The sequence below is a fragment of the Crocodylus siamensis genome, chromosome 4, assembly GCF_052110815.1.
Source record: "Crocodylus siamensis isolate JL-2025a chromosome 4, ASM5211081v1, whole genome shotgun sequence".
Lineage (NCBI taxonomy): Eukaryota > Metazoa > Chordata > Crocodylia > Crocodylidae > Crocodylus > Crocodylus siamensis.
In genome coordinates this window covers 95,158,795-95,179,505 of record NC_143398.1, presented here as the reverse complement: position 1 = coordinate 95,179,505, position 20,711 = coordinate 95,158,795, and the positions used below count along the sequence as shown (strand labels likewise).

General features: G+C 43.6%; 1 protein-coding gene across 1 annotated transcript in view; it reads left to right on the top strand.

The window, feature by feature from the left end:
* GRAP2 (GRB2 related adaptor protein 2) overlaps nt 1–20,711 on the top strand; it is a 43,042-nt gene that overhangs the window by 12,209 nt on the left and 10,122 nt on the right. Inside the window, exons 3-4 of the mRNA XM_090041064.1 lie at nt 17,389–17,491; nt 20,597–20,688. Coding sequence (XP_089897190.1) covers nt 17,414–17,491; nt 20,597–20,688 — 170 coding nt within the window. The 5' untranslated portion in view covers nt 17,389–17,413. The remainder of the gene's footprint in view (nt 1–17,388; nt 17,492–20,596; nt 20,689–20,711) is intronic.

Below are 20,711 nucleotides of genomic sequence, written 5' to 3'. Positions count from 1 at the left end.
CACACACCCTCTGCCTCACACCCTGTGGAGCAGGGGCCTGGGGGCAGCAGGTTGGGAGTGAGGGGCACTGGGTCGGAACTGGCCATTGAAGTTTACAAATGAGTCCTGGTATGAAAAAAATTGAGAACCACTGATTTAGAAAGAGAGTTCATCAGCAAGCATATGTTCTATATTCTGTGTAAACCCTTCTTTATATCTTGTAACCCAGCCTTAATTAGCCACTCAAGTCCCCTGCCCTCCCTTTGAAATTCTTTCCAATGTTATTTTTCAAAAAGCTTTTGTCACCATCATATCCTATTGCTTTGTAAAATCAGTGCAAATGTGTTTGTCTAGAATTTTAAACCTGTGTATCTATAAACTTAGGCCCCCAAGTCCATATTTAGGCACCCAGCTGAAAAAAGACTTCATTCCCAGTCTGTTGACCACCCCCAGCTCAAACTGTCTTCAATGTGAGGTGCAAATGATCAAAGTCTTTGAAATCTTGCCACTTTTTATTTAGGATTCTAATCAGGAATGTAAGAACCTAAACTTAGGTCAGGTTGCATTTGATTTTTTTGATCTGTGTCCTTTCCTTGGGACTCCCTAGATGTATGCTTAATTCTTGCTGAATGTTTAGTGAATGTCTGTATTCCATCTCAAGCTAATATGCACATGCATGAATCCATGTGTATACACATAGTGCACCTATATACACTGAGGCAACTTCTACATAGACACTCAGATTTTTTTCTTACCTATCTGAACAGAAAGCATTCATCACCCCCAGCACCCATGTTCCTCGGAGGTGTGAAGTGTGTATCCCTTCACATGAATACAGTTCACTTATAAGCAATTTCACAAACATTCATTCACGCTTAGATGTGCTTGTCCTCAGACATGCAAGCAGAACATCTGCTTACACTAGGCTGACCATATGTAAATCCCAGAAATCCAGGACATCATCTGGGAAATCTGGGACAGTGCCCCTCCCTCCCCCCACCATGCTTTTACTAATCAGCTGTGTGCTGGGCAGGCAGTGATGCCAGCCTGCCTGCCTGTCTACCTGCCTGCCTGCAAGGCACTCTGTGACACTTCAACTTCTGGCCAGACTGTGCCCTGCACCTCTGTGTTTCCAGGATGTCCATTATAATTCTCAACAGCCAGTCAGAACGAACCTTTGAAATCCAAGACTGTCCCAGCTAAACCGGGCAATATGGTCACCCTTGTTTACACACACAATGAGAAAATCTGAGTTTGCATCCTGGCACTCACATGAATAGATGGACATGCAAATACATGCATCATGTACACAGATTAATGCTTTATCTGTCTTGCATATGTATATTGTAACAAAGCATTTCAATCTCTTTCTTCCCATCCTGTTCAATGAGTAAAAGTGGATAACACATCAAGATTAGAAATAAATGTAGCAGAACAACTTCAGTCAACCTGAAATGTCGAATGACTCATTCACAACCTTTGCAAAGAGTTCCCTTTTGCCACATGTAGTCTGTTGAATAGGTCTGGAGATCTTGTGGTTCCCTGCTTAGCAAAGCAAATTGATCACCTTCTCACAAATGGAGCAGATTAGTGATTGTCTTTTGCATATTATGCAGGGGTTGCACAATAAGACTTCAGTTAATTTGACTGCTGTGATGGTTGCAACATCATTGCTTGCACTGTCAGGGAGGGAATCATGGAATTTCCAAGGCTTGCTCTGTACATAGAAGCTGCACAGGTTTAATTAAGAGTTTGCCTACACACAGAATTATTCTGTCATTAATATTCCTGAATGGCTCCATGTATGGGCATACTTATTCTGGATTAAAAGAGCCTTGTTCTGATTTAGTTTAATCCACTTTTGAATTATGATAAACAGGAGCTAAGCACTCTTAAGTCCACAATAAGTATCCACACATGGAGTGAGTCAGGAGCAGCTACTGCACTTGAAATTTACAACCTGCTTTTATGCCAATTAACTAAAAAAAGCATAGACCAGCCCTAAATTAATGCTGTTCCTTTAGCTGAATTTGTTCAACTTCTGTTCATACACAAACCCCCCAAATAGTAAAAAGAAAACATCCAGATTTACCTTCTAATCTGAAAAGGAATTGCATCAACTCTTGGAGTGGCTACTTTAATTCCAAAGGAATTATTTTAATTAATTGCTTGTAAACCCCTGATAGAAGGACTTGGCACCCACATAGACCAGCTTCCTTTCATTTACGCCAAGGCTTTTTTACACATCCATTGTAAAGAGGCCCTGTTTTTATGTTTAAATAAGAATTAGCTGTAAGATAATCATAGTTCAGTGACTGGGGCACCAGCCCCAGGCACCAATTTTGAGGGGCGCAAGGACAACAGCTGCTTCTGTCACCACCTTAGCCACTACTACCTCCAGGGTGCAGAAGTTGCTTGCTACAACTCTGAGAACTGGCTCCATGAAGTCTATCTGAGACAAAAATTAAACATTGAAGTTGAGGATGTAAATACGTAAGTAGGAACATTCATTAATCAAGGTTACTACAATGGCATTAATTCTACCACATGGCACATATCTCTGTATCTAGAGATAGATAGATAGATCATTTCTCTTTCAATGCGCTCCTTAATAATTAACATGAGACTAGCCTTCCCAGAAGAACTATAACTAACAGTAAAAATGAACCCAGTATTTACAACATGGCCAAGTTAGGAACACCATGAAAACCCTCATTGTGGGATTTCCCACATTTGTACTTATGTTCTTAAATTTCTATTGAATTAAGCTATGATGTTTAATCTTAGTTGAATTGTTATTCAAGAAGAAAGAGAAAATAAAGAAAAAGAAGTGAAAGGAAAAAAATTTTTTGCAATGATAAACCACAAGCTGTGCAGGAAGATGCATTTTTGTGCAGAAACAGTCTTACTGTTCATAGGTAAAGCAATGTCACTTTTTCTTAATGTGTTAACTGTGCTTCTACTTTTCTGCAAAATTATATCTGCTGGCACACACTGTAATTGTAGTTGCAGAGTTCCAGGTTTTGCACAACTGTCTCTGTTACTAGAGTGACTCTTACACAATGAGACAAATAGCACTTTCCTTTATGATATTGCTGTTTTCCATTTTACACAAAGTAGTATCTGCTGGCATAGATGGTGAAACGTGTAGTTGCTAACTTGAAATGTGATAGTATGTACCTAGCAGTCTATCCTAGTAGGTTTTTTTACCATGTTTGCACATGCTATATCTACATGTGCTAATATGCGTTTGTTCCTCTAAGACAGGAGTATGTAACTTATCCTGGGCCCCCACCCTCCTAGGCCAGATCCAGAAAGTGGGGAGAGGCAAACAGTGGGGACAGCAGTAGAGGTTAACACAGCTACTGTTCACCCTCTGCTGTTCACATACAGTGCCAGTGGGACTCTGTGGCCTGAATTTCAATTTCAGTAGCAAGTCCAGTCTCCACTTGCCCCACTCCCAAGTTCTCAGACTCCTTACAAGCCCCATGGCATGGCTCCACAGGACATAAGCCATAAGTCTGACATCTTTACTGTACAGGAATATTGAATGTGCCTTACTAGATTTGGCTTAGTATACCTAGTACTCTTATCTTCTTTGTTGTCTGATACCCTTTGGTTCAGAGAAGAATGAAAACCTTCCATTCTTCATCTGGCCAGTTGAACCTAATGAAGGGAATTTTTCCTCACCTTTGATCCTGAAAGCACGAAATACCATTTTCCCTGTTTTAGCATATGTAATTACGGGTTTACTTTTTGTTATGAAATATATGAAGATATATATGAATGTAGCTCCTTTACACATACAGTGTACACACAGGAACAGATATTTATGTATTTTTATATTTCGCTTTTCCCAAAAAGCTCATGGTGGCTTACAGTAAAAAAAAAAAATTATAAAAGCAGATAAAGTAGTAAATGAGTTATATGTGTATATAACAATTCCCTAAACAATACCACAACTTAATCTTGCTTGCTAAATGCCGCCCCCATCCTTTCCCTCCCCCCCGCCCAAAAGGTGCTTCTGGAAGATGTCCAGGATCAAGCTTCAGCAAATACATGTACTCAAATCTTCCAAAGAACTCAGCTCTTAGTTAGACATCAGTATAAGTGGTTATATTTTCAGAAAAGCATATTGGGTGCTGTGTGCTTTTGTAAATCCGACCAAAAGTGTCAAAATGGGAGCAACTAAGTGCTGAGTGCTTTTGAAAATGTAGCCCCTATTAGGTGCTTTAATAGGCTCTAGGTTCCTTTGAAAATTATGACCTAGTATTAGATGTTGAACTCCTTTTGAAATGTGCCTCATAGAGCCAGATCCTTTTTTCACTCTGGCTGAGTTGCACAAGCCCAGCAACTAGCCCCTAGAGAGTTCTCTCTGAGTAGAGGACTACTTAGGGGGTGTAGCATCACTTGTATCATCCAAGCCTCTGAAACAAGGTGCATGGGAAGAATACTTCTGTATCTAGCTGGTTGCTCCTGCCAGAGTGGCTCACAGGAGCTTCAAGCAGTTAGCGTAATTCAGTCCAGCTCTGAAGCTGCTTATGTGTACACTGGCAACTTGGCTTGTGCTATGTAACCCCTAGATTCTCCAGGCTGCAGGGGTCGCCTGGTGCTGCCTTTGCTCCCTGGACTTCAGACTTGTGTCCCAGATAGGCCACAGCAGAGAACAGGTTCCTAGAATACAGCCAGTGTCTGGGAGTAGAAACATATCAGTGCCCTGGTGCTATGTTGTTCCTAAACTGGCTGTCCTCTGAATACATAGTATGGAAAATATTCCCAAGGGAAATGTTGCTGATAAGAGGTGGTTGTGCTTATCAGGTGTTGCTGCAAGCAAGCATCAGATGCATATGCACATAGGCATGTATACAAATACATGTATGCACACAGATGCATATGTTTATTTATATACATAATCTATACTGCATGTGTGAAGCAAACTTGGAGATGTGCATTTGTACTTACGTTATATTTTCAAATGACTGCAGGATATATTTCAACACACACACACGTATGCTAAATTCACACTGTACAAGTGTAATCTAACCGTCCCTTCTGACCTTAAATTCTATGACTGTGAAGCACATATGCTCTGTCTAGCAAATAAGTTTGCGTAGATGTGCACACACTGAAGCACATGATCGCTATTCTGATAACATTGAGTTGCCAGCCAGTATGTTACAAATAACATAAGAAAAATTGAGAGGTTGTTAGCTAGATAAGCGGTTATGAGAGAGAGAAAAAAAGAAAACCTTCTGTGTAGAAGGAAGTGGCTATGTTTCATGTTTTGTGTATTTGTATGGAGGGTGGTAGGGGAAGCTTGCGTGTTCTGCAAGAGAGACCATTCTGAACAGGTTCACATCAGGCAGAGTTCCTCAAGTGCCTACTCTTTAGGAGCAGTTAGGGAAAATTCATTCTGCAGAAAGTAGTTAATGGGGGCTGTATTAGTGACCCCTTATTGCTCTGTCTGATAGAGAGACAGCAGGTTTGCCTTTGCAATTCCAGAGCTCTGATCACTGCAGATTAGGGGCACATTGTCTGGCTGACTTAATCAAGCGAGTTAAAATATATTTATCATGATTAAAGGGGTACAGCACAGGAGGAGAAGGGGGAGGGGAGGGAAAAGGGAGAGAGAGATCACCCTACCCATGCTTCATACAGAGCCTTGAAAAAAAACAGTGAATCAGAGGGTGCTCATCAAAGGGATAATTTAAATCCTGCAAGGGTCTGTTTGGCTGAGTGCTCCAGGCTTGGGTTCTGAGCTCTTTGTCTGTCGTCCCCCCTGCCCCCCCCCACTTCTACAGATGGCAGGGGAGAAAATCAGCCGCCCGTGCAGCACATTTTAATTTTATCCTGATGGCCATGTCGCCCCCGCTTAGCTTACCTGCAGTTCAAATTAATATCAGGGAATACTGCAGTGACAAAATCAGTTGTCATCCTTATTGCTCTGGTTTCTAAGTCTGGCTTTGGTATTAGGAGTGGACCATATTTATCTCTCATTATAAATGTGGGGGCTTTTCTTGTTGTTAGTGTTAGGAGGCAAGAACAAAGAGGTCTGGAAAGGGAAGGGTCATCCTTACCTTCTTCCTCTCCACCGAAACCCCATCTGCTGCAGGTACTTTTCATAGTTTGCGTGTTATAAGAAAGAATTGGTCCTGTGCATTTTAAACTGTGAGCCCAGCTCTTTACTTGGTATAACTCATCTCAGAGACATTAATGGAGCTACACCAATTTATGCTAGTTGAAGGAATGACCCAAAGCAGTAGTAATTTTTAATTGGTCTTAACCAGAAAAGAATAATCAGGGTTTACTGAGCAGAAATCACATTCTGGAAGCCACAGGTCCTCCATTTGACCTGTCCTGCACTGATGCTGGGCCATAACCAGCTTACTATTTAGACAACCCTGGAACTGTGGTGATGTGGTGGATCCATGCATCATTCACCTTGTGTAACAGTCAGCAACCTATGGCCCACAGGCAGAATCCAACCCGTGGATCCAGGGGGCTTCTGCAGCATTTTGGCAGCAGAGGACTTTGACAGTCAGCACGGTACCTAGACTCCTGGTGGCCCCAGGCAAACTTTTAGTATTGGGCCCCCCTTCACCAGAGATGATAATAATAATAGCCATTTTCGGGCCCCCTTTCTGTCTAGGCTCCAGGCAGCCACCTGGTTCACCCATGCCTGTATCCGGTCCTGTTGGCGATGGCAAGATACTTCGACTTTGTGGTGGCCAGAAGGTGGGAGGAAGCAGCGATGCAGTGAGGGGAGCAGTGACTGACTGGTGCTGGGTTGGAAGTGGGTCGTGCTTACAACTAAGCTCTAATTAACTAAGCTCCTATTCCAAAACTTTCTAAACCCCTGCATGGCAAAGGAAGCATATTTCATCTGGATATGCTCAAAATATGAGGCATAACAGAAATGAAGAAGACTGGCTGGATACTAAATGATACAGAGAAAATGGGTCAAACCATCACTTTCTCCCTTGTAATCCTCTATCTTCGGCTGAGCTGATCCCTTCAGTTCTGTCCTAGTTCATTTCCTCTGATCTCACAGTTGCTGCCAAGGTGATAAGCTGTGATGTCATGAGTGCCACTCAGTGTAACTACCCAACAAATGCAGGATGCCCAGGACATAACCCTTTAGAGTGGAAGAAGGTACTAGTGAGGCACTAATAATTCAGTAAACAGGAGTGATGGGAACAGTAACACAAAAGAGAAGTTGGCAGGTTCAAAAGGACTGGGAGAAAATAGTTTTTCTTGTCAAGTTTGTCACTAGCTCCTTAAAAAATTAAATTAAAGGATCATTGCAACATATTATTTCAAAACAAAAATCCTTCACAAGTTCAGAGAGATTCTTCAGTTGAAATGGCAGGGGGTATCTTTTGAGATGAATTAGCAGAGCTGTGGGGAAGGACTGCCTAATTTGAATGGCAAATTGCACTGCCAGTCAGGATTAAGGCCATGTTGACATGCAAAGTGTACCATTTAAACCATATCGTTATAGGTTTAGTTATAGGTTTAAAGCTGTACTTCCCCTGGTAGAGATGGTTTTACTGGTATAAAGGTGCTTGTAGAATTACAATTACAATTTATTTTGGTAATAGAAGGGACTTTTGTACCCCTCTTAGCATAACTATTTCAAAGTCTGTGGTTAAACTAGGCCTTGTCACATCAATAGAGCTGAACATGGATTTTGAGGGTGATGGTGAGAGGTCCAGAATTAAAATACTAGAGGATGTTTGCGCTTAAAGCTTGTATTACACTGACTGAGCTGTTTGAGAATCCTAGGGCGGAACAAATAGAAAGAATGGAGGTAGAGTACCAGATGCAGGGCTTTTGGTACAAAAGACAGAATCTATATTAGCAGGAGGTCAGCTAATCTGCACTGAGGTATACTGGTGGAGCTCTGCAGAGAAGCATGCATAACACCTCCTGCTTTGTGCACTTGATTCCTTACTGAAAAAATAACTGCCTACTAATGACTTGTCACTGTAGACAGCTGAGGCATCTGTCCTTGGAAAGCAAAGTTGTGAGGAAGGATGAATTGCTGTGCATGGAACACATCTGAGGGTAGGACAGGGATAGATGGGAGATCAGTAGGGGCCGGACAGCTCCCATTCATAACATTCAGTTTCCTCTGGATTTACGGCCAGACGCTCCTGCCTCCACTGCCAATGAATTATTATTCACTACAAAGCAAAGCAGTTGAGAATCCCCCTCAGTTCCAAGTTCCCACTTGCACTCCACTTCTTTAGTTCTTGACAGTCTTACTTCCATGAGAGAAACTAATTTAAGATTAGGGTGAGTCAGTTTGGATTGACAAAGAACAAAATCGAAACCACTAACCTTCCTCAAAGCATCAATCAAAACTGTTGGATTTGCAACATATTTGCTGTATTTTTATTGTCCTCCAAAAATTATTTCATGATGATGGCTGTTTCTGCATTCCTAGGTGAGGAAATGGAAGGGCTAAAACAGCCTCAAAACAGCTTTTTCCCTTGACATTTCCAACACATCCAGAAGCAAGAGATTATGAAAATGTGGTGAGGAAGCTTGTTCTTATGAGATTTCCAGGCCTGTTTCATTAAATTCTGTTACTTTGGCTCATTCAGATAAGAACCCAAACAAATACAAATGCTTCCAAACTGCACATTTTGAATGCAGGAGTCACAAGACTACACAAACCTTGAGGTCTGTCTAGTCTGGTATCCCATCCCCAACAGCGACCAGATGCTTTAAAGGAAAGTGTAAGAACCGTGAAGCAGGAAGAGGAGGGATAGTCTGACCCCTGCCATTTTAAATCCTATCATAGCCTCTAGCAGTTAGAGATGGGCTTAAACAGTGAAGCATGAGGTTTTATATCCCTTCCAAATTTTTTGTCATTGTTAATTAAGGTTACTGCAGAGATCTTTGTGAATATTTACCTATCAGTCGAATTCAGGCAGGGACAGCTGTGATGAGAATGTAGTGCACATGGTGAAAGGGGTAACCTGTCAGGAACAGAGTAGTAAATCCTTGAAGGGGCCCTATGGCACTGGTGAGGGGAAGTGATAAAATCAGCTCCCATCTCTCCTCACTGGGGGTTTGTCATCATCGGATTTTTCATTGTTATTTATGAGTAGAAAAGCCATTTTGTTTTATGGCTTGACAATAAAGACATCTAAAACCAGGGCATTTTCATGAAGTGCTTTTGACTGGCTCACAGGAAAGCAGCCAATTTTTTACATTACCAGACGGCTGGGCTGAGCGACGGCTCACAGCAAGCCTCTCGCTGGGGTGCTCATTAGATCCTATAGTGGTAAACATAAAGAAAACAGCTCCCTCCAATTCTGCAACATAATGTCCCAAGCATTTGTAAGGCATGAAAGTTAATGTACCTTAAAACTGTAAAGATGGTGAGGACAGACACTGGACCAGCCCTGAAGGCTGGTACGTGTGCATGAGTGAGAGAGAGAAAGAGAGAGAGGGATCAACTGGTACATTATGTATGGCCACTTTCTGCTGCTGTACTGAACAGGTTAGATCAGCACATTATTTGTCAATTTATAACAAACCAGGCCTGTAGTATTTGGAGCCCCTATAGCAGGGCTGGGCAAAATACAGCCCACAGGCCAGATCTGACCCACCAACTGATTGGATTTGGCCCATGGGTGGAAGCCTACCAATTGACTATATCCAGCCTGAGGGTGCCCCCAGGACTTCGTATGGGGCCGAGTCCCTCCCAAGGCAGCCCGCACCATGCTCCCACCTATCCCCAGCCCCAACTCCAACCAACACACACAACTTCCTGGTGGGGCTGCTCCTAGTATGGTTGCAACTGCCTGGGTACTGCTCAGCTTGCCCCACCTGCCTCCAGCGGCTTCTTCTCCTGCTCCTGCTGTGCTGATCTGGGCAGCAGGTAGCACAGGGAAGCAGTAGTGTCCATGGGGACACGTGCTGGGCACCACATGCCCATCCAGGCAGGGGTTGAGGAGCTGCAGCTGGGTGACTCCTGCCCCAGCATGCAGGGCTCCAGTTCCTGGCCTCCTTCTACCCACTCCACTTCCCTGCTGCAATGTGCAGCCACTTGTGGGTGACCAAGTGGGTAGAAGACAGCCAGAGCTGGAGCTGAAGCTGGGGACTGGAGGCCTGCACACTGGGGCAGGAGCTGCCTGGCTACAGCATGCCCCCCACCTGGCTGGGAGTGTGGTGTTGAGCAGTACTGTGTGGCTGCAGCTGGACCACAAGCAGCCCCACCAGAAAGCTGTGCATGCTGGTCGGGCTGGGGCCAGGGGCAAGTGGGGGTGGGGTGGGGATGAGAGCATAGCATGGGCTGCCCCAGGCAGCTATAAGCAGGGCTCAGCCCCATGCGGAGTTCCGCAGGGGCAACTGTGGGCCAGATGGGGGGTCATGAATTGCACTTGCACCTGCATCACCTCGGTGACCTCATGCCTCCTGCCCCCCCCTTCCCCCCACCAACTTCCGGCACCTAGCATGCAGGCAGCCCCCACACATGCACACACCCTCCCCCACACACAACCACATCCCACCCCCCTACACAACCTCACACACACTCCACACATACCCTCCCACACCTCCCCCCCACAACATACAAGAGTAAGACTTTATTTTGCAGTCGCTTCTATATACACTACTCAAAAATACATAAACCAGGACAAAAATAATTTTTTGAAATAAAATTAAAATATTTTAGTAGATGTTTGATTTTTAGTATATGATTTGATTTTTTTGTTCTATAATTTGTTAAAAATGTATCTTCTAAAAGATTGTATGTGTGCAGTTCTCAACAGCTCACCAAAACTCATTAAGTGGCCCTCCAGCTGAAATAATTGCCCACTCCTGCCCTATAGCCTAGATATGGGGGGGGGGGGTGTCAAGCCCCCAGTGCTGCCCCTGGGTCTGAGCAGACCCATACAGCACATGCTGGACAAGCCCCACAGACAGGCCTGTGGATGCATGCCACATGCGATGCCTGCTTTCACCACTCTGGGACTACACCAGGAGCACGTAGTATGAATGGCAGACTGGCCAGAGCAAAAACTGTGCTACATACGGTGCCTGCCTCAGCTGGCCTGCACCACATGTGACACCCACTCTGGTATGCATACTGCACATGGTGTCTGTTGCCGCCAGTCTGGGACCTGTGCTACATGTTGCACCTGGCAAGCGCCAAGTGCAGCACAGGTCCCAAACTGGTTGGAGCAGGTACTGTGGACAATGGCATGCCCAGAGCAGACACTGCATGCGGTGCAGTGTGGTACCTGCTCTGACTGTCTGGGATCCACCCTACACACTCTCAGCTGGACTGTGTGACACACAGCACCCGTCCCAGCCACTCCAGGATCATCCGAGACCATTTCTGAAGTGGCTGCCAGATCTTGTATGCTGGAGGAGAGAAGGGAGGAGAGGGGGTCCAATGGCCCTGATCCAGACAACTGACTGGCCCTGCACCACTCATCTGACCCACAGAGCCAGATCAGTTTGACACCACTGGCCTAGATTCATAAACCAGTTTATGCCTAACCACACTTCCTGTCAGCATTTGCTTTGGTGGCTCCCCATACAACATGCTGACTTCTCTGGATCTAATTCTTAGACAGGTAGAACTACTGACATATTGTATAGGGCCACCTGAGTGCCTAACTTGGTGCTGCAAAAATCTAGAACTCTTGGTTCAGAGATGGATACCTTTTATAAGACCAACTAAGAAATCACAAAAAAATAATCTTTTTCTCCAAGCTTTCGAGCTCACACGCCCTTCATCAGGTTCAGGAAAAATTAAAGATGGTAAAAAGTCCCTATAGGTAGGAAATAAACTTCATTTTTGCACAGAGGAAGCTGAAGATGGAAGTCTATCCCTCTGAGTCCATAAGAGTGTCTTTGAGTTTCGCTTTGTTGTGCAGATCAAGCAGGATTCTTTCCCTAGAGGTGTCAGATGGCAAGCAGGGAGCTATAGAAATCTTTCTTGTTGTTCAGCAATGAAATTTAAAATCCAAAATGAAGTTTATATCCTACCTATGGGGACATTTTGTTGGCAGTGTTAATTTTAATTTTAAAATCATCTTTAATTTTCCCTGAGCCTGATGAAGAATGTGAGAGCCCAGAAGCTTGCAGAAAAGATAACTTTTTTACGATTTCTGAGTTGGTCTAATAAGAAGCACCATTTCTGAACCAAGAATTCTAGATTTTTGCATTTATTTTTGTCTCAGACCAACATAGCTACCAGATACATGCCTGTACCTTGGTGCTGTGAATTTCTCCATTTGTTTATTTGTAGAGTTATGGGTTGCCGTGCTTAAGTCCTGCTTTTGAATCAAGCCCAATTGCTACTAATGGTTAACAGAGCAATTCCATTAACTTGGGAAACAAAGGTTTGCATTTTTGGAGCAGAATATTTCCCAGTACCTCTTGAATATGGGTTAGCTGACAACAACAATACTTCTTATATATAAAATATCACAGCTCATTCCAGATCCCTGGCTCCCTATTCAGATACTTTGGTTGGACTATCAACCTGTAGTACTGATATAGATGTTCAACACTGGACTGTTGCCCACTTACCATCAGACCAACAGGTTGCTACTGAAGGCAGCCAAAAGACACAACAGCACATTCCACTTACGATCATCCCTTGATGAGCCCCCACTGCAATGAAGCTGTGAGCCTTACATATACCAGCCACAGGCTTAAAAATCAAGTGCTTGTTAAGGTTGTCACCTTTGAATAGGCCTCTGCTTGCAACCATGCCCCCTTGCTGTGATCTTATCACTTCAGGCTAAACAAACCTGAGCTTGGACAATAATTGTATGATAGGCTCCCAGATAAAACCCCAGGCATACAGTAAGCGGTGTTGGCAGCTCAGTGGGTGGTTCTCTTTCCTTTGAGTCATTTCTATTGCACTTGCACCCCAGCATGGTGTTGGAGGGAATGCTGTATGATTAGGGGTGCTACCTTTCAGAGGAGGTTCAACACCTGATTTGTAGTTGTCATTAAATAGTCCCAGATCCTTTTTATAAACATGGGAGGCTGAGCCTCAGCGTTCTGGCTAAATTCCACCTCCGGGAATTTAACCTTCTGCCCTTAAGTACCTCCTCTGTAGTTTCAAATGATAAAGATTCTTTCCAGTTTCCCTCTTATGACTCTCATGTAGTATTGATAACATAGAAGGGCAGCTGCATTTCCTCCTGTTTGCCTCTGCGTTTCAGTTATGAAGGGTTGCTCCTCACCGAGAAAATTCATATCTCTGTAAAGAACCATCACAATCCCTTTGTGCTTGGAACTTCACATTCAGACCTCAAAATAGGGTGTAAGCCTGACTTCGGTGCTGCATAAGTTTTTTGTTAACCCTCTGTATGGGGGTGATTTTCACTTTACACAACGTATACAGGACTAAATTCTTCTTAGTTAGTGTAAAGTTAATGGGGAACATAGAATCTGGCTCATAGTCTGCCAAATGCTTTGATAGCCATTGGGATAAAAAGTGCTTAGAAATATAAACAGCAGGGAGTTGATTTTTTTTTCTTTTTTTTGTCATTACATCAGGTACATGCTGATGGAGAGAAGGTGGATGATCCCCTATTAGGAAAACTTTTATAAAGACCTAGAACTGACCTAAGCAGTATAAGGAATCTAGAGAGACAAATAGAGGAAGGAAAAGATCAAAAATTCAGGGCTGGTCTGAAGTTCAGGCGATGAAAAGTGCCATGCTGGAGTTCAAAGACAGGATTATTGGCCAGTGGTACTTTAGTATTTGGTGGAGAAGAGCTTAGGGCCATGGTATTACTGCAGTGCTGATTTATCAACACAACCAACACTGTGTATGGTATTTGAGTCATTTCTAAATCCAGCCTTTGGCAATGAAAAGCACATTTAATCCATCTGTTAGATTGTTTGAAGAGGTGTCTGTCTCTCGGTCTATCCCTGAGGTTGGGACTGCTGAAATTGAAAATAGGTGAGAAAGGAGTTTTTAACCATTTCCCAAATGCTGCTCCCTTCCTGGGGTCATGTCTAAAGCATCACCTTAACTGTGTGGAAATTGAAAAATGAAACTAGCTCTGCCCCTCCCACCCAAAAGAATCCCCGAGATAATTCCACTAAGGGGAAGAAATCAAAGAATGGATTTGTATTCAAACAGAGTTTATGGGTTTTAACTGGTTTTACTCAAGCTGTGATTAATGCTTTATACTTAAGAGTTCTGAGATGTATTTCTATTGCTGGCTGTGACCCTTACACAACAGTTCAGTGCCTCAAGATAAAATGCTGAAAAACAGCCCATATTAAAGCAATTTTTCTTTGGTCTCAGTTATTTTCTTTAGTTTCTCTGTCATTCTCTATTACTAATAAACCTTTGCATGAAAAACAGAATACTTGATTTTGTAGTTCACCCAAAGGTTAACCCATTCCTCCATTTAAAATCCTAATCCTCCATTTGTATCATAATCATTACTATCACAAGCAATTGTTTGGTGTCACAGGTTGAAGGCTGTGGAACTCCCAATGCCAGAATAACTGAGGATGCCTACAGGTCACGTTTTATCAACAGAGTTATGTCAGGAACTGGAATAGTTCAGGCAGTTGTGACTGACAACTGAGGTGCATTTGCTGATCTATGTGAGGACCCATGACTAGCTTAACAAATAGTGTCAAACGTTAACATTAAGATACATCAATAAGCGGAGTTATAGGGTTGAAGTTTTGTTGTGACAGTCCGGGAAACACCCAAGAGGCGAGGATTTTTTTATTACCTTTTATTGGACCAACTGTATAGTTGGGAGAGCTGTTAGCAAGCTTTCAGGCATCAGTTGGGTGGGAGAAAAGAAGACAAACAGGACTGGAAAGCTGGGAAGCTGCAAGCTGCAATTGAAGCACATTGAATTGTACCACTTTACAGTTTTATTAATACTAAGATAAATTCACAAAACTCTGCAGTCTAGAATAGCATGACTGCTTTAGATCAGGATTGAGCTACATTTGTAGAGCTGTATGGGAGGTCCCAGGACTTAAATAACACATATCTCTGTAAGACAGGAGCATGTTGAGCTGGCAGAGCTGTGTGCAGACTGCCAACAACCTTGTTTCAGTTCGGCCTGGCTTATGTTCAGTCACATGAATACAGATCCACTTAAAATAAGCAGCAAAAACAAAAGTGCTGAAAGAATCCAGAAGAAAGTGTGTGAAAACCTTTTATATTTGGGAATGAGAAAATAATTCTCAGAATCAATCTCCAGTGCCTCATCAGTTTGAAAAACTTAACATTTTGCTTGCCTAATTCTGAGTCTTGTTTGGTGCCAGCACTTTTTGCTTTTTGATCTGTCTCAATCCTGGTATGACAGTCAACTTGAGAAACAACGTTCTGTGTAGACAAGCTGTCAGTGAGGTTTCTCTCCAGCATCCTCTGGATAAGAGTTCTTCAGCTAGGGCAAGTTAGAGATCTTCCTGGTTGGAGAATGGATGTTTTGGGAGGGAGGGTAGATAGGATATATGAATCCTTTGACTTCTAGGTCACTGCGTCCGTCCAGCCAGGTTAGTTAAGATTAAAAATTATTCCCATGTGAGAGCTGTTGGGTGACTTTATGAATTTAACTACAAAGAGCATGTCAGGGCTTATCTGTATTATGGAGCTGCTGCCACCATAGCTGTGCAGGTACAGCCATGACAGCAGAGCTCCATTGTAGACACAACATATGGGAGCAGAAGAGATTTTTCTGTTGCCTTTGCTGCACCACCTCTCCGAATGGCAGAAGTGAATCTGGCAAAATATCTCCTCTGATGGCACAGCTGCCTCCAAAAGGGAAGTTTTGCCAACTGAGCCTCCTTTGTATTGCTGACCAGACCTCGGACTGGGTCCTAGAAGGACATTTACCTACATCACAAAAAATACCAGTACAACTGACACTGAGCTACTTCCTGCTTTGCTATTGGCAGCCTCTGCTGACAGTCCATAAATTCTGTAGGCCAGGAGAAGCAAAGAGCTTTTGATCATAAAGATGGTTCTTTTATGGCACATCTGACTTACCTTAGCAGGAAATGGTGAATAAGTGAAGTTCATACTGCTACTTCCCATCCTACATCTGCTGTGTTGATTAAAAGGAGACTTTGGTTTTCAGGGCTCTTGGTCTGATACAGAGGTAGGCAACCTTCAGTATGTGTGCCAGAACATGGCATGCAAAGGCATTTTGCTTGGCACACACCTCTCAGGGCAGGATGGCAGGGGAGCTATGAGGGGCCTGATCCTTGTTGTGGCAGTATAACCCCAAACCCTTTCCTACTCTCTGTCCCAATGTGTGCGTGCACCCACTGCTAGCAACAAACTAGGCTGAGGCTCTGTGGACCCTGGTGCAGCTGCTTGCAGCCTCCCCACCACCTGCTGCAAGTAGCCCAGGCTCCGTGGCGGGAATCAGGGGCCTGCCCAGAACCCAGGCCGGGTGTGGCAGAGAGCTGGGAGGCTGCAAGTGGCTGCATCTGGGTCTGCAGATCCCCAGCCCAGCTCGTTGCATGTGCGCCTGGGGGCAGACAGCAGGGTAGGAGCTGGGGCTGCACTGCGACAGCAAAGATTGGGCATACTGCAGCTCCCCTACATCCGCCCCTGGCGCGCAACATCTTACAAGTCGAGGTTATGAGTGTTTTTGGCATTTTGCCCAACAACGTTGCCAACCCCTGGTCTTGTACCTTTCATAATTAGTAAACTGTATGAAATGTGAACTCAGGCTCCTGAAATCTTAACTGTTGGACAATGAGGCAAAGTTCTTGAATGGCATCATTTGCAATTTAGTATTCTATAAACATCAAAACAGAGAATACAAAATTTCTGCACAAATATCTTTCTATCATTGGAAATCAAAGTTTATGCATGCCAGGACTTTCTAGGAAATGGTCAATATTTCTTTATTCAATATTATGGTCACTGTGCAAGAAAGAATGTTTTTTATTGTAGGATGCCCCTTTTATCCATCATTTGCATCTGTCTGTGATAATGAGTAGGCCAGTGCAGAGAACAAATGCATCCTTCTGCTGGATGAGGGACTAGTAATTTAACTGCACTCTGTTTACTGAAAACCAAGTCAGAATTACTATCAATATAGTTGGATGCAGTATGCAGACCTCCATTATAAGACTGCTGGGTGGAAAGAATAGTTCATAGGAAAGGGCAAGTGCTTTGGTTTGTTCTGAGCCTTCTTGATGAAAAGCAAACCACTATTATGAGTTAGGTTTTAGCAAATGTTCCCACCTAGGCTCTGTCAAAGAGAACCCAAAAGTCTGATTCCAGTGCCATTGGCACCCTGAGCAAGTAGAGATCACAGCATCAGCACACCAGTTCATAGTCTCCAGAACAGGAAAATACAACCTCTTCTACAAGCCAGACTCAGAGGACCCAGAGTCCCACAGGCAATGATAAACTTTAATCTCTTTCAGCTTTTTCCTGTCACCAGAACGCAGTATGGAGGCCATTGCCAAGTTTGATTTCAATGCTTCTGGAGAAGATGAACTGAGTTTCCGGGCTGGTGATAGTCTAAGGGTAAGTAAATGATTATATGAACCCGGTCAGATTTAACTGTATCAACCTGTCCATCCAGCAGTCATTCCTGCCTGTGGCAGGGGGTCAGGCTAGATGATCTGTTCAGATCCCTCCTGACCCTAGCTACTATGAAACATAGGATGTCTTGAAACAATGGTTCATATGCTACTGGTGTCCCATGCAGGTCCATAGAAAGCTTTCTCATAACACACTGCTTACAGCCTTATTTCCAATTGTTCCATTGTTATAAAAGATGGCTATCCTATAGCAAATAACTTCCATGATATTACTTTTTCCTGTAAATAATTGCTGTAGTTGCAGCAAGGATTTTATGCAAAGGAAAGTGGCAAAGGAATTATCCACAAAATAATCTCTGTATTAAAAGGTGGTACATATACTGTGAAAAAAGTTTGAGAGACTCTAGGCTAGCATATTATGATGCTTTCAGGAAAGAAGAGAGAGTTGGTAGGAAAAGAGTGGGAAGTAGTGAAGGACGAGTATCAGCAATGTAGAGCAAGCACGTGAAACTTCCTATTTAGTCTTTATTCATTTATTCTCTGTTTGTAACTGTTTGTCTCTTGTTTTCCCCAGAGGATGACTAAGGATAAACCCACATGCCTTCACATAATTGCCCATGGACTTTTAACCCCATAGTACCCTGTTCCATACTCATTCCACTCCAGCCAAAGACATCTAAACATGACTCCCTTTAAAACTCACCAAGTCCCCCGCTTAACTGGACAAAAGGGAAGTTGTTGAGGAATGAGATCCAACTACTCAACCTTTGCAGGGCACCTTGAGCTTGCCCTGCAGCTCCCTTTGCTGATCCAATGCTAGGCTCCCCTCTCAGTTTTGCCCCTGTCAAAACCACCACTTTTCATTTTACTTTCCCATAATTTCTTGAGGCTTATGAGAAAGTTGGCTCCATCCAGAAGGTCAACTATTAAGAGAGATAGGATATATCCTTTAACCCTCCACTACAGGATTTTGAAAATTTGACCTCTAAAGTGCTTCTGATGCTTTCTCAGCCCAAACCTGGTCTTTATATCCCAGTTGCCTGTACCTTGGCATCCTGGGTTAAATGTATTATCTCTGTTTGGTCAAGAAACCTGAATTCTATTCTTGCCCTTGCCACTGGTCTACTGGGTAACCCTAAGCAAATCATGTCTCTGTGCCTTGGTTTTCTCCACCTGAAGCTGAGAATAATAGCAGCCTCCTTTGTAAAGCCCCTTGGGATCTGCTGAATAAAAATGCCAGAAAACCACTGGCTGTTATGGCTGTTGCTTATTTTCACTGAGAATATGCAGGCAGAAAGCCAGACACATGCAGACATTGCACCCTTCCTCCCAGATGTGACTGAAATAACTCCCTAAAAGCCAAGACACATCAGTAAATAAACCAGAGGGGATATCTCTTTCCCTTTCTGTCTCTTTCTCACAAACACATGTGCATGTGCGCACACATGTGTATGCAAAGCCCCTACCTGTCCCCCTTTTGCTGCCTGCACAACCTGCTGGGGTTTATCTTATCTGATTTGTGAAGCAGATAAGGCAAACAGTATTGATGTGGAGATTAAACAAACAGGAAACATGAGGCCCTGAACCAGCACAGACAGGAGGAAATCCACACCCCAACCCCATTCTCTGAGAGAATGACACTGAGAGGGCCCGTCTTCTGTGTACCAAGACCTTGCAGGTGGCTTGTTCCAGAAAACTTGCTGCTAACAGAGCTGGCTCCAGGCAGGAGAGAAGGGCTTACTGCCATAGTTGCACCTATTTTAGAACCGAGCGCCAGAAAGGAAAGGAGTTGTATCCCATGTTGCCTACTGGGAAGGACAAGAGACACCGTTGCCTTCTGTCGTGTGGGGGAGGAGGAGGACAGGGGCATCAACTGGCATAACAGCAGGGAAATCCTCAGCCCTTCCCCACCCAGTCTCCTTTTGCACAGGTGAAAGGACTACATGAAGAGTATATCAATACAGAATCAGTTCCAGAAATAATAACTCCTTGTCAATGCTGAGCAATCAAAGAGTGTGAGTTACCCTCTTTGTCCCATTAATGAGATTGGCTTAAAAATCATGAGATTTACATCAATACATAAATAAATATGGGCGGGGGGAAGAGGGGTTGCTGTCTTCTGTTTTCTGAGCCTTCAGGGCTTATGGCTTCAAGCTTTTTTTCACAATCAGAAAAGATAGGTGCTTTTTCATAAACTGAAAAGTGAGATTCTCCTGTATTACGGGAACTGGAATTTTAAAAGGAAGCCACAAACTGCAACACTGGTAGGAAAATCATGACAGCAGACAGCACTGCTAGGTACTTGCCACCTGTTCCCTCCCCACCAGCTTCAGGCTGCATCAGGACCATGATGGGGTTGAGCCAGAGTGCAGCACACTCCGGCAATCCTTGTTTAGCAGGACAGTTCCTGGGGGCTATTCCAGCTGGCATCAGTAAAGCAGTATGGAGGCAGCTCCAATTTGCAGTGTATGCTGCCCCAATGTATCCCCAGGATCTAGGGAAACAAAAAAAATGGCTTTGAATCACCTTTGCCTTTTCCTCTGTATTTGCCTTAGGGCAGGCTCAGCACAACTAGGAACTCAGCCCACTGATTTTATTACATGCAGTGACAGTAACACGTACATGTAGACATACACTTAAGTAACAGTATTTGAGATTTTTCGTCTTTTGCTAAATTGAGACACTCCACTGCAAACTATTAAACAGCACAAAGAACTGCTTAAACCCACTCTAAGTCTTTCAGAGCAGGACTCCATCTCAGAGGCATTAGAGATGTGCAGCCCGCATCCCTCAGCCATCCAGCAAAGCCTGCCAGAATAGGGATAAAACTAACAAGCAGTATCTCTAATTCCACTCTACCTTCCTCATAGCTTTATTTCAACTCAGCTAGCCTTTGGCTACCAGCCCTGTTGCAAGTGCGAGGAGTCATGAGATTGGGATGCCAAAGTTCTCGGCACCTGCAAACCTGATGCAGTCTGCTTTTATCTTTCCACAGAATTCCAAATGTTCTTCCTTTTTTCAGTGACTTTTCTATCTAACTACCTTGCCTTTCTCAAGGAGGTTTATTTATTCTTTTTGTCTGATGCAGATTTTAAGCTCCCAGGAAGAGTGGTACAAGGCTGAGCTGAGAAGTCAAGAGGGATATGTCCCCAAGAATTTCATCAATTTTCAAATTCCTGTGTAAGTACGACAGGGAGCATGTG